General features: G+C 42.9%; 1 protein-coding gene across 11 annotated transcripts in view; it reads right to left on the reverse strand.

Moving 5' to 3' along the window:
- Nucleotides 1-15,066, reverse strand: part of LOC119457165 (rho-related BTB domain-containing protein 2) — a 275,684-nt gene that overhangs the window by 20,948 nt on the left and 239,670 nt on the right. For all 11 annotated transcript variants that reach the window (XM_049665101.1, XM_049665103.1, XM_049665100.1 and 8 more), the window contains 2 exons: nucleotides 10,315-10,433; nucleotides 1,560-1,988 (listed from right to left, as the gene is read on the reverse strand). In XM_049665101.1, coding sequence (XP_049521058.1) covers nucleotides 1,560-1,988; nucleotides 10,315-10,433 — 548 coding nt within the window. The remainder of the gene's footprint in view (nucleotides 1-1,559; nucleotides 1,989-10,314; nucleotides 10,434-15,066) is intronic.

A 15,066-nucleotide genomic window follows, 5' to 3' on the forward strand; every position in this document is an offset into this window, starting at 1 on the left:
GTCAATCGAGGCAATATTGAGACTGAGCGTGTCCCACTGAGCGTCAGACAGCAACACCCCTGTAAAGAAGTGTGGGGTGAAGTTTGAATGATAGCATGCTGTGGCAAATCCTGACACGACACACAGCTGGACATGCTTGCCAGGCAAAACACACCGTATCAGTAGCTGCCACAACTGGCCAAGACATTTAGTTTCCAACGTCCTTGCGCTTGTTGTCACGGGACATTTTAGTCTGATATGATAGCAGGGCTGCCTTTTCTCAGCTTCCGCGGCGCTTGGTTTCGATATTGCCTAGATTTACTGTTGAAATTCAATGATAAATATCTAAACTTAGGTGCGACTTTCAAGATGAAAAAAATAAAAAAAATATGGGTGTATTAAAATGTGACTGGCTTCAAATTTGCCAATTAAACAACTTCGCCTAAGGCAATAATAAAAAAGTTATATTTTTGGTAATTAGCCTTCTTAAGCGAACATTATCAGCGGCAAAGTATGTCCGCCTAGCTTAGGAATTAGTCTCAAAAAATGGCACGTTCGCTGCGCTTATAGCCTTTTTATAACAAAACTGTATTGTATATAAAAAAAAACACCCTGCAGAATACAATGAACGGCATGCTAAGCCATGGAAGCCATGGAAAATATTTAACTAGTTTCTGCAAAAATAAAACCTATGAAATGCTTCATAAACATCACTGTCCAAGCCTTGTGTCCAGGACAGTGCGAAATGCAGATGCAGATCCCAGGCCACTTATAATGGACAAAGCCTTTTGCTTTGTCCGGGCATGGAGCTTGTGATAAGCAGTCATGTGGCTGAACATTATTTAACTGGCTCTCTATCTCTCTCTGCCCATAGATTTCCCAGTTTGCCAAATTATGGTAAGCTGGAGTACATTTAATAAAGACGGCCCTTAATTTTTTTCCTAGTTCATGCAATGTCCATACATGGGCATTCCATGTTTACGTACAGTTTATGACCATTTGTAAAAATTTGGAGGATGTTAAGCTTTGCCTTTAAGAGTGGAATGCGATAGCATTCAAAAATTCCAGACTGCTTCTCGTGCTTCCTGGCAACTGCAGCTTATGTAACCGTAATGTTTACTGGGAAACGCTAGCGGCAAATGCTATGCACAAAAGCGAGCTTTCTGGTAGAAACGCGACTTGTGTGGGCCGATCTTCTGTTATTGTTTCGCACTTTTAATATTTCAGTCTGAGAAGATTTAATGTAAAAGGCGTGCACTGTCGGTGTTTTGTTTCATAACATTTGTTTGTGGGCTGCCATTCTCAAAATTCTGAGGAATAACTTTGTCAAGAATGTAAGACAAGGTATGAGCAACTTTAGTGATAGAATTATGTGGGAATATAACCCGCATATACCGCATGTCATATAGCAAGGCATGGCATATGCATATACCTAAATAGATACGGAAATATTAGCTCACGGACAACGACACCGATGCTGGATTTTCTGCGACACAGGGCTCTTAATGCGATCGCATTAATAAATGCACAGATGCTAGTGAAATGCTCACCCTGTTTTTTTGTATTGTTCTTGTGCTTACCTGGCAAGGCTCCAGGAGCTGCAAAGCCACCTCAGAGACATCCATAACATCCTTGGAGCCACCAGCCACTTTCTGAGAGTCATCACCAGCTCTCTCTGGGGAGTTGGTCAGCCTTTCAGAAGAGCCAAGGGGCTTCTTTGACTGTGCTTCTCCATTCCTCTCCAAGGACTCACTAGCCTTTTTACAGACGTTGCTGGCATGTTTTTGTAATGTAGGTTCCTCCTTGGCACCAGCATATCGGTCGGTATCACTGAGCTCTTGGACAACTCGTTCTTCAATGAGTGCCACCAACCGTGGCAAACAAAGCTGGTCAGCAAGCTTGACAAGCTCGAGACAGTTGCTGGCATTCACTTCACTGCACAGTGAGTCCTGGTACAGGTATGTCAACAGATGTCGGAAGCACTTACAGCTGACACCTGGGAAGTGCACCTGTTTTGGGGAAGAAAAGCATGCGCACCTTAACATTTATGCTACAAGTGGACACTCCAGACATACAATATAGAAAAGTCACTTTGATGTCACCAAAATATATGTTCAAAATAAAACGAGCACTAGCGTAAGGTTGAAAAGATATACACAGTATATAATTGGTAGTTTTGGGGCCGCTACAGGTACCTTGTTCACAGTGAAGAGAAGCATCAAAGGTCCGACTATGTATGCATTCGGGGGCACAGAGTGCGCATGTATGTATCAGGTAGATTACCCTGATACATACATCATATCATGATACATACAGTCCAGTTTATCGCGCGTGTTGTCAGTTGAGCATATAAAGGTTCAAGAGCAGATGTAAAGATATACACTTCTTTGTTGAAATACACCAGCAGAATCCCAGTCAATGATGTAGTTAGTAGACATGTGATGGTCTACCAAGGCATTCGAGCTTGCGTTGCCTTTCCTGACATTGTCCTGGCACTGCTGAATTGCTGAATCCTTTTAAAGCTTCCACTTCCACCTATGTAGAACACATTCACAATTCTTGCACGGTATCTTGTAGACTACCCCGGGAAACCTTGAGATACAATCTGTTGTTCTAGTTTTCTTGGCATGTGGGCGAATTTTTACACCCTATGTGCAAAAGATTCTTGCAAGTGCCTCGCTGATTCCTTGTGTGTAGGGATTGGCTGCATGCCTCTGCTTCTCTTTTTCCTGTACCGTTTCACGGTTAGCAATTGAAGAGCGCAGTTCTTGTCTCCTCAGTAGCTGTGAAGGGCAGTCACTGTTGGACAGGTCCTGTTTTACTATGGCTAACTCTTGTTTGCACCGTACAGGGTTGGAGTAGATGCGGAATGCACAGGAGAAGAGCACAGCAGCAATGTTATTTATTCACAATCACATTTTATTTTTATTTTGACTTTACCATCTTTGCCTGAGGAGTTTTCGTCATACACTGATCTGCCAATGTAGATCTGCCAATGTATAGCGCCTACACTATTTTCAAGCAACTACTACATCCTTAAAGTGCGGCGAACAAGTCTTACTCCATAACAATTTTTTTTTTTTTTTTGCAAAAAGTGCCAAGGGCAAGTCTGTCTCGTTCGTGTGTATGGCCACTCCAAGAGCTGGTAAAGGGCCAGGCTCAAACAATTCATTTTGACACTCCTGCAAGTTCTCTCTGACTCCCCTCCCCCTCCCCTGCTAGGGGGCCAACAGACTCCATTTGTCCAGCAGGAAGTTAAAAAATGGCGGCTGCCAGTCGCGGGTTGCAGAGCCAGTCATGAAAGTGTGGCTTTCATTTGATTGAGAAGATGATTTGCTTTCACACGAAAGCACTGACAGTGATGGCAGTGTTTTCAGTGTTATAACCACATCCAGTGACTCTGATGTCGCAGAACACAACAACAGTCTTGATATGGTGCGGCAGTGGACGTAGTTAGATGGACGGAACATTCCACAAGCACCGTATTTTGAGATCTGTCACACGAAAGCAGTGTTCTAATTCTTCATAGTCACTCTACAAGAACTTTGACTTTTTGCTTTTGCAAGCCTTTCCATACAAATGTTTGCTCTAAAATGTACCTGTAGCATCGAGCAGCTGCGGTGTAACTGAACTCTTATCAACTTTGAAATTTCTAGTCAACGTACATCTTTCTTGTTATTTCATGTTTTTCAGAGAAAAGTTCTGAATTTACTACCCCCATGTTCTGTAAAATTTAAATCTGCAAAAAAAATTTGCTATCCAGATGTGCAATTTAAAAAAAAAAGAATTTTTTTACCACTTTTTTTTAGTTTTTGCCAGCACCTGAAGGGTTAAGATAATTTTTCAATGCATAGCCTTGTGTGGCACATGCATGTCATCCCAAATAAAAAGTAATGTTGTAAATGATAAATGTTGTAGTTTAAATGGGTCCTCCTAAGTTAACCATGGGCTTGTTTCGGTGTTGCAAAAGCTAGAAGCACACAAGTGTACCCTGCCATTCACTTCTATGTTCATGTAAATAAGGAACCCACAGGACCATTCTCTGCTGACTCAGCCTTGCCCCCTTTTTTGCAAATATGCCAATAACGCTTTGATAAAGCTCCCCACTAGTGGCTTGGGGACACCTACAGCTTATCTACTAACCTGAGCACCAACACTTGATTGGTGCTCGATTGAGGCAGCTGTGCATTTTACTAAGTGCTAGCTGTACAACCTATGTAACCGTATGCAAGAGCAATGAATAAAACCTTAGCAGGGCACCAGTCTGGTTGAGTACTACAGTGTTCTCATTGTGATTAGTAGAAGGTAAAGAATAAACATTAAGAACATATAGCTTGGGGCAAACTCCAATTTTTCTATACTAGGGACGTGAAATGGTGAAATGCTTTTATTAGAGTACCACTAAATCGATGTGAATTAAATTTATTGCATTTAAGAGATAAAGCTAAGTTGTACAACAGTTTTCATTTAAGAGAATAATATTATTAAGCAATAAACAGCTGAAAGTAGATAAATTTAGAACACCTAAGGCACAAAATATTCCTAGCAACCCTGCAATAAAAATTATGCAGAAACCATCAACGATGATTGTCAATGTAAGCAAATAAAAGAACGGTTGCCCATAGTTCTTTAAGGCACTTGTCCGTCATGAATCTATGGCAGCTCTGTCTCTTGAAATGATGTACTACCATAAAAGGTTGATAGAGTAGGCCACGAAAGTGCACTTCCTAAAGTCCACTCGTAGGTAGAGGTCCAAGTGTCTTCAGAACATCGTTCATGGCTTGGATGTGCTGCTCAATATCGTTCGTGGAGATGCATATGTCGTCCACATACAGAATGACGGGTCTGCTGTCGATGAGCAGTCGCAGCCCTTTATCCATGATACTTTGCATGGTTGATGGTGCTGTGCATAAACCGCAAATCACGCGTGTCAGCTCATAGCGTCTGTCTTCAATCACGAATGCTGTCTTCTGGATGTCGTCCCCGTGTATTGGGATGATGAGGAATGCTTTCTTCATGTGAAGTTTTGAGAAAAGTCATGACCGTGACATTATGGGGAGTAGTGTGTCAATTTTTGGCATCGGGTAAGCCTGTTGGAGCGTCTTGGCATTGAGAAAATGGTAGTCGATGCACATTCTCTTTGGTGTCGATTCATGTAGTGGTTGGTCCACAACGATCACAGGTGAGGCATATGTGGCGACTTGTGGATGATGCCCTTTTTCAGCCAGTTCTCAGTTTCTTGCCTTATGAACGTTCTGTTCACAGTCACTTGTCGTATATGGTTGTTCATTACATACATCATACATAAATTCATTGTTTGGGTTAGTAAAAACATGAACATTTGCGATCAGCACTGACCTCATCTTTTGTGTTTCATCTGCGGTGAAATCTGCTGGTTCCACTTGAGAGATTTCATGTTGCATTTCATCCAGTGAATGAAGTTTCGAACTCCCTTGCTTGCCGAAATTGTTCTAGGTGACAGTTCCGCATACTGCCGTAGTGGTTTCCCCATTTTCATCATTGCAGTGGTTGTTGAGGGAGGTCGTTTTTTTCGTCTTATATTTGTGGTGCTTGCTGCGAACCATTTTTCACTATCCACTCAAGCATATGGGTTCTACCTGTCTCATTCAATGCAGTCGAATGTGATGCACTCTCATCAGTCAGTCCCTATGACGGCATCGTGTGGCAAGTCTGACCACTTTTACACTGACAGTTGCATTTGCATAACCGATCTCGACGTGGCCTTGCGTTGCTCCGACAGGTGCCGTTGAGTCACCGAATGGCCCTTTGAGTATGCAGTGCTTGTCTGGCACTACATCGAACTTATGCTGTTCTGCATCCAACGATACTAGAGTCCTAGTTGATCCCATGTCCCACAATGCTAGCGTCTCAATGCCATTGATCGTCGTGGGTACGAGGATTATGTTATTCTCTGAGCACGCCCTCACAATGCGGTTGGTGTGCTGTTCTCGCACTGCTCTTTCTTCCTTCTGAGCTGTGGCGGCAACTTTCTCCTCCTCAGTGAGTGTTTCAGGTATCGCGCAATTTTTCATGCGGTGCCCCCGCTGAAGGCAGCGAACTCAAGTATATGCGGAAAGTCTCATGCGCTTGCCTTACTGGTGATCACTTTTCGCTGTGTTCTTCGGTGGCTCGTTCCGTGAGAATGGCTTCATACTTATGACATCGCTTTTCATCGAAGTGATGCACCCATTGAATAGTCGGACACAGTTATTGAATTCTGACATGCTCCCTTACCTGAGATCATGGAAAGCCACCAGCATGGTCCTCGCATTTCGCAATCGCATTTTCTGACCCTGAATTAACCAGTTTACGATGTCATCGCCACTTAGGGTGTACTAAGTCGCATTTTACACGTTGCAGTCGGCAGTACTTGTAGTCTATAATAGTTTTATCTTCCGTCTGTCGTCATGCATTGACATTCTCCACCCATTCCCAGAACAGTGGCTGCTTGTTGAACTCCTTTCATAGTGCCATCATCAAAGTTGTTCATCCCTTGAGGTCTACGCTGTTTGCGCTATTCCAAGCTGCTGCATGCCTGTGAAGCCTGGAAATTTCAGCGTATAGCATAGCCATGTCATTCCATGAACATCTTTCATGCATTCTCTCCATGGAAATGATCCATTCGTCTAAGCTTTCGTTGTCTGTCCTGGATAATGTTGGGAGAGTAGTTGTAAGGTCAGGCATTGTAGTGATTCGGATTACGGCGCTTTCGTTGGCTGATCGTGTAGTGTTATTGCTGTTGTTTACTGAACTGACTGGGTTTAATGGTGATCTCATTTGCGGTTCTTAAGGTCGTGCGATCATTTGCATTGTTGTTGCAAGCATCGTGAGCTCCGTTGTGCCGTTTGTGGCTTCGGTTCATATTATCATGGGCATTTCAGGGAAAAACCTGTTTTGTTGAGGATATCCATGTGGGTCTTTACTCCGGTACTCATCATTGAGTGTTGAGTACTTTGCTTTATGGTCTTGATCAGCCATGCCGGTTGTTCGCTCGTTGCATGCCGTTGTTGAGCATGGGACTTCATTCGCCGACACCGTGGAGGACGGGGATGTTATAATACGCTTTCGCCCCCTGTTGTTGGCCTTGTTCAGCTTTGTCTTTAGTCCGTCTTTGCTTCAACCATGTTTGTTGCTCGTTGCATCTTCATGGCCTTACTGCATGTGTTGTTGATTGCGCACACTGAATCCTGGTATGTTCTCCGGTTGCTTGACAGCATTCATTTCATTAATGTATCCTCGTCGCCATGTCATTCGTTGCACATAATGACATGATCGATATTGAAAAAAGAATGGAGTTTAAAAAAGATTAAAAAAGATTACATGTTGGAGTTTCTGCAAACGCTTCCGACTTCCTATGTTTGCTACTCTCCGGAAGGAACACAAGACGTGCTTAACGGGCTTGTTGTCTACTATAAAAGTGCATAATGCAGGCAAAAATTGCGACTTTTTTGCTCTTGAATAAATATAATGTTATAGCATGGAGTGTTTAGAGCGTTTTCAATTTAGCTAAGTTCTCGATATAACAAAATAATTTTCAGTTCCCAAATACTTCGTTAAATCAAGCTCTAACTGTCGACCTATTTGAAAATTAGTGATATAATTTAGAGGCATGTATGCCATATCAATTACGTTACTGCTCGAGCGCTTTAGATGTCCCAATGCCACCTTTCTTTATTGCTGAGTTACAAGCGTGTAAGCTTGACATTCTTTTCCCTTACTCTCGGTAGTTTTTGTAGAATGAGTAATGACCTAAATTAAAAATCTGCTCTTGTAGGATTTTAAGTTTTCTTTAAATTTAAACAAACCTGAATGCTGAACCAAACAATTTCTTTGTTCCCATGTGTTTAGATAGGAGGCCTCTCTCATGGTAAAGTTTACTTTTAAAACCTGACAAGATGCAGCTGTCCCAAAGTGCCACAAACACACAATCACTGAAGCCATTACAGGTGTTCCCATCTATGGCCTCCTTGCTCAGACTGTTCCTTTTGATTACCAGCATTCTCATGATGATATGACACCTTGCAAAATTTAAACTTGCCATCTGACAGAGGAGCATGGAGCTGTGTACTTCGTCTTTTTTGTGATGTTTTTTTTTTTCTTTTTTTCTTCTTTTTTTGCGATGGTACTGCTATGCTGAAATAAATTGTTTCTAGGTATTTTGTAGTTTTTTTCTTTTTTTGCTCTTTGTGGTTGGTCTTTGGACTGTGGTATGCAATAAACATTTAATGCACTTGCCCATGCTCCACAGCAAGTACAATTGACATCCGTTAATTCGATTCTGACTGGCCTGAAGAAATTGAATTATCCAGCGGGTTGAATAAAACAAGAGGCCGAAAAAATACCAAAACACACCGTTGATTCATTCGGCAGCATTTGCCCTAATTTTAACATCTCCTTGAATCAAATGCGCACCGAACCCACTTTTAATGGGTTCAAAGTAGAAAACTAACATAAAAACGACATTAGAACTCCTAAACAAAGTAGAAAATGAATGTGCACCCGATTCTGGCAATAAGAAAAAGACAAAACCAGCGAACTTTACCTTCATAGAATTTACTAAATGTCCATCCTCATCACTCTCAGACGGCATTTCATCGCTGTCCATGAAGAACCACATGTCGTCCTCCATACAATCCATACCACGTTGGATATTCTGCAGTTATCTAAAGGCTCCGCAACAATCACAAACAAGGTGGTGGCCTACGCCTAAACAACCACTTCATTAATTTGTTCTGTGATGCAGGCAATTTTCTGTAATACCAAGACCACGTGAAACATGTTGCTGATAGCTTAACATAAAATAACTCATCGCTTCAATGTGCTTTTGTAATCAGACTGAAAGCGGCATGTCGTCATGCTATGTGAGAGGTTAGGGCTATTTTTTCTACCTACAGTGGCTACACAAGTGTAAGTAGTGTAGGAAGTTGCCTTTTTTTTTTAACAGGTGCAGAAAAAGTGTAGCTCCACCCAACTACACGAAGCCATTTTTTTTAGCAGTAGTGTAGCATCAAAACTACACTTTCTACACTGCAGTTTCAATGAGTGTAGGTAGCAGATGACAAACAAACAGGCTGGCATTGCAAACACGTGGTGCCATTTTGTCTGAGACAGTCAGTGCTGATATGGTGACGATAGTGAAGGTTCGCTGCAGGGACGGGGCAGCAAAGTGCTAGCATAGTCGCGCATCACAGATGAAGGTGAGCTAATCCTCCAAGAAGACAAAATTATGTTACTCATGGATGGTGCAGGCTGTCTGAGACTCCGCGGTGTATTATATACACAGAGAAGTTGTCTTAGTGCACTGCGCATTCACGATGTATGTAGCTGAAATTTGTCTAGATTTGTTGCTCAAAGAAAACTCGTGCATTGGCTTTTAGTTTCAGGCAAGGGCATATATGCAGCCAGTAAGTGCGAAGTCGGCTTTTCATCTGCTTGTGCAGAAGACGATGTGCAGTCTGCTCCGATTGGCTACAGCCCAATGAGCCAAGTGCAGCACAGGACGTCATAACCTCTGCTCGAGACTACACTCATCTGCACGAGCCTGCACGAAGTGTAGGTTAAAAAGATAACCCCCCCCTCTCCTTTTTTTTGTCACCATTCATGGTCGCCAGTTCTGATGGTAATGACAATGATGCTGACTAGGCTGGCTTTGATGGTAGGCTGGTGCGTACACGGTTTTGGTTTTGTATCGAATTACACCGCCCAAGCAATTTTCGAACAAACTTTCCAGGCAAAAAAATACGCATTAGAGTAGGGGAAGTACTATAATAATTCATTGTGAGCTACCGCCTTCCCTTTAAAATCTTTCTGGGAGAGGCCAGAAATAGTTTTCGAAGACAGATGATGTGTGTTTGCCACATTCACTGTACCCTCAGCGCTGCCAAGACGGATGCTGCCACTATTGCAGTCACCATTACAGTCACCATTGGCTTAGGGCCACTTGCGTGATGACCAGACAAGTTTCAATTATCTGGCAAAGGCTAATTTCAGGATCGAAATTCCAAAACTTTGGTCTCATAAAATGTACGGGCACCGGCCGAGCACTTTCGGTTGGATCGAATTAACCGAAAAATCTAATTCATCGAAATCGAATCAACGGAAGTCTACTGTATTGTCGTTTTAGAATACACCTGAACCTATCCCCGTTGAGTGTTTCCTTGTATGGCTGCCATATGGCACACCTTTTAAGAGAGTTGCAGTAGTTTCTACTACCCCTGGCTTCAAATCTAAGGTTTTTTCATTGACAAACTTTTACACATGTTCAAAGCAGTAAGGCAAGTCACTATTGCTTAAACAAAATAACTTTTTTTTTACCACTTTGGCAGAACTTTCACGGAAGTCTCCACTGAACATGGCTGCCATCATTTCACACCGTGCCATCAGTAACGGCCGATGGGCTGAGCAGAAGCCATCATCCAGCCGAAAGAGTACATCTGCACAAGCAAGTCAAGACAGTACCCTTTAGGTTACAAATATTAACACTAAATATGCAACTATTTGGTGTCTAGTTCATACAATTTCATAAAGTTTCAAATTTTCATAAGTTCATAAAGTCATAAAATTTCTTGGAAAGCATTTGTAACTGATTTAATACAATGTAAAGCAGACCATAATGTGTCATAAATGAGAATTAGGCACATTTGTATTATATTACAGATTAAATAAATATTAGCCATCATAATATGAGGACACATTATATACCAGTTTTGTTTTTGTTTTTTTCCCTTGGGAGTGGGGGAATGGATTTATTTAAAAGTATTAAATCCTATGGAAATTTTTTCTTTACTGTATGTGCACTCAGCTTGGCAAACAATACACGGATGAGTAGCTATCACATTCTCAGTGGTGAAACAGCCATTTGACCTTCCAGTACAGACCTTGGCATAGGCAAAAAGCTGATTCAGCACAGTGATAAGCACTTTTGGCGCAGTGTAGAACATACACCTATGCACCATATGGTCTCAGCAAACTGAAGTAGTCACCGAATATAGCAGAGTTGGTTGTATGCTAATCAATGTGGCATTTAGGATAAAAATTACCAGACTAGTTTCATTATTTTTAATAGAATGCCTTTCCCTGTGTGTGTATCATGATACAATGCCACTTCTACCATATCGACTTGCAACGGGCATTCACATGTTCACCGCACTTGAAGCGAGCAAAAAAAAGAAAAAAAGATAAAGGAAGTGTAAGGAAGATCACGCCTTATACGCGTAGTGCACAGCCTATAGAGGCATCACTGATAGCCAGCTAGCGGGCACTTTTGAAAGTACACCTGAGAGCAGTAGCAGACAATGACCCTTTGCAGCAAGGAAGGCCGACGTTCATGGCTGTGATTTCACCTTTGTTCGTGCGCCAGACTCCTTCTTCTGCAGTGACAGCTGCAGGAAAGGCGCAGACCTCTATGAGAGTGGCCAAGCACACAATGTTACCGGAGTATGGGACAACCCAATCCGCATACGTGCCAGGTGCGTCCCGCAGACAAGCGCAATGAAACCCAGTTATACGAAGATGAGCTCATGTTAAGTAGCCGCTTGGTTTTGTGGACTAATGAGATGTCTCTTTCTTTTATTCTACTCTTGCCGTAGTACTGTTTCTGTACCTCAATAGTAGGCACACGTCGTTGGCTCAGACTTGTATCTCAAATGGCTCCACACGGCGCGATGCCTGCACACATTGGAGTGATTGTTCTGCCAATGAATTCATGTGACATCGCCGAATAAGTTTTGTGAAAGTCGCCTCAAAAAGAGCAATTGCGAAATTGTTAATGGAAATGTATACAGTAGTCAACAAAGTCGGCAAAAACAGTGCGAGTTAGCGATGTACCGACAATGCGATTTTGCTGCATAAATCAACTAACTGCCCTTCCCACTGCAGTTTTCACAGCTTGAAGTTCCCTTAGTGACCTGCTAGGAAATATACGAAGCTGAAGTTTTAAAAACTTTTCAGCATGTCTTTCCGAATGTTATGGAAGAGATATTCCACATAATATATTTAAAGGCGGAGCAGCGCCGGCCAAGGTGGATAAGCGCTGGTGGCAAGGCCAGGTTTAGTGCTTTGCGGCATAGGCATTGCACTCCTACGCCGAAAAAGATGATAATAAAGAATTCAATTGAGTACAAAATGCACACGCAAAATGGTACTACGCTGTGAAACAAACAAATCGCTCTACATGGTAAGTCTGCTTAGGCAGCATCAAGGCGTGACGACTTCCCAAACTTGATGCGAATTTTTCAGCGAAAATCAAACAGTAATCCTCACCCTGAGCTACCTTTTTTTCAACACATTTCCCAAGAAAACACAATCTAAAATGTCCTCGGGCGAAAAGAATAAAGCTGTTCAAGAAGCACTTCCCTTTAATCATTACGATAATACACATCCTGATTTAAGCCCTTTACAAACAAGGCGAAGTGAAAACCTCGCACTTAAAGGTATTAACAGTGCTGCATGAAGCAACCATCAACAGTTCAACATGCGTGAAGCCACGCATTAAATAGATCCAAAAACATGAACTCTGTGACAGCTAGTATGACAATTTAACAGGCTGCATAAAACCAACAATAGCAGTCCTTGCAAGCCTCTGCAGCTTTAACATACAAAACGACGCACTCAGGCAGTCGTGTACCCTAGCTAGAGCAAGGGTAAAGAAGCAGCAAATGGTAGAAGCAGCAAGGGGCTTACTTCTACTGTGCAAACTGTCTCCTGCATAGCTGTGCGCTGGGTCATGTGAAAGCTGTTTAAATTACAACCATGGGATCTGCCCTTTCGCTTGTGCAGGGTTGCTAGGAAGGTCTCTTCTAATAGCGAATTATGAGCCAGCGATTGCTAGCACCCCTGTTTTTTCCTCTCTTTTTCCTCCTCCTCCTGCCAGCTGTTGAGCACACATATTACAAGTATCTCTAAAGTGACATCGTCAACAACTATGCTAAACAATGATTGACCGAACAATATCCAAAGCTTCTGTTTGATTAGACTGTCTCTGCGCCACAGTAGTAGTACGAGGAATGGAGAATTGCAACTGAAAAGGCACAAACAAGACCGCATAGCGGCAGAACACTGGAACCTTCACCAGAGAGAGATGCAACAAAAGAGCGAGAACAGTAAATGGAGGACTGATGGCATACACCATATCAGTGGCAATGGCCACTCAGTTCACCTCAGTGAAGATTATGATAGCACGCTTTAGGTTTCGGTTTCAGTTTTACTAGCGAGGCAGCTCTTATGCTTCTTTGGCGCAGGCTCAGCGCAATGTTCCACTAAAATGCTGTTTTGGAGCAGGATGGCGCGAACAGCCACTCCTGGTGCAATTTGGCGCAATTGCTGCAGCTGTTCCACCAATGAAGTCTGATAATTATTCAACAGCAGTTAACATTTTAATTAGTGGCGTTATGGCCTATGTTTTAATGAAAATCTTGCAATGAGTCACCACAGTAATGACTATCTTGCAATGAGTCACCATAAGAGGCTAAAGTAATTTACGTGATTTTAAAGGAATCTGTCATGGCCAAGATATTTGTCAGCAATTGTTTACCTTTCTCTGCTCCGATTCTGAAAATGCAAGAGGTCTGGAATCTGGAAGTGCGTGCACATGTTATGCTTCATGCCTCGTTTTTTTTTTTTAGCCATTAGGTTCACTTTCTGTGTGTGTGTCTTTTCTTGCAATGTACATCTGTTGGTGACAGACCATTGCTTGCAGTACGAGCACATGATGACTGATGGCATCAACCAATGCAGTGAGCTGCTTAACATCACAACAGTGCCAAATTCCACGTGGGCAAGTGCACCCACTTTCAGAATCATAAAGGTGAACAATTTTAGACAATTTTCACAACTGCCGCTTTTAAAATCGCAGAACTTACTGCGGCAGTAAGTAGAGTAAGTAATCCCGGCAGTGTTAGAGCACCCGTCTCGGATGCAGGAGGTTGTGGGTTTGATTCCCACCGCCGCCGGGCACCCACTGGTTCAAATGGGCACAAGCATACCCTAGCCTGGCGTTCGGCTTCCCTCAGGGGTGATACGCTTGGGAAAGGAGCCTGTGCCCTAAATTCCCGTCGAAACCCCCATGAGCACAGAAAAAAGTGATGTTTGGGCCGCTCCCATGGCGGCCATTTCCCAAGTGGCGCCCCAAGCACCTATTGAGGTGGGGAGGCCTTCGGGTTGAGGTCAAACACCCCTTTCCAAGCATTGCGGTTCCCATAATGGCCCAGCACCAGGCTGGCAGCGCGCTTGTACCTATTTTACTGGTAGGTACTCAGCGGCAGCACTTGCCTTTCACAGCCGTGGCGGCGGATGCTCGTCAACAAGGCCGTCTGTGGTTGGACAAGAGGCGCTCAGAGACAAGTCCTGAAATCTCTATTGGGCCCTCTTTCGAGATGTGAACCCCTACGAGAGCCGAGCACCAAGCCAGGGGACAGCTCTACCCATTAGACCCATTAGAAAAACCAGTGGGTCCCAGGACCGGCTTTTTCTATTGGGTAGAGATGTTTTGTCATGACCCCCCCTCCTTTCTTTTTCATCCTTATTGTCTTGCTCATTCTGCCACCATACTGTGAAGCACCTCCAGGCATCAGGGAGCATCAACTGCTCCCTGTAACATTATAACGCAGGTAAGAATTTTCAGGCAATTCCTAGTCTGAGTCATTGCTGTCAGAGCTCAGCTGGGTCCTCGGTACTGGTGCAGAGTCCAGTTGACTGAACCAGTAATGTGCAAGCAATGCTTGCTTAAGAAACTAAGAATGTAAGAAAACATTAACAAGATAGACAAAAGCACTGTTCTCTGTCTTGTCTGTGTTTTTTGTAGTTTTTTTTTTTTCTTGAGTATAACAAACCAACTTGCCTAACACAAGTCTTGCAAGGGCAAGTTATATGCAACATGTGTGAACTAAGTGCAAGAGGCAAGGGGTAAAATAAAGAACAATGTGAAGCCATTTTGTGGGTCACACATTGCTTTAATATTGCATAGAGATGCTAGCTGATAAGAGGGAAGGAAACAATACTAATCACTCTGTTCATGATTGAAATGTGAAAAAAATTGAACAAGAAATTCTCCAAATGGTGCCTTACCAT

The sequence above is a fragment of the Dermacentor silvarum genome, chromosome 1 (genome assembly GCF_013339745.2).
Source record: "Dermacentor silvarum isolate Dsil-2018 chromosome 1, BIME_Dsil_1.4, whole genome shotgun sequence".
Taxonomy (NCBI): domain Eukaryota; kingdom Metazoa; phylum Arthropoda; class Arachnida; order Ixodida; family Ixodidae; genus Dermacentor; species Dermacentor silvarum.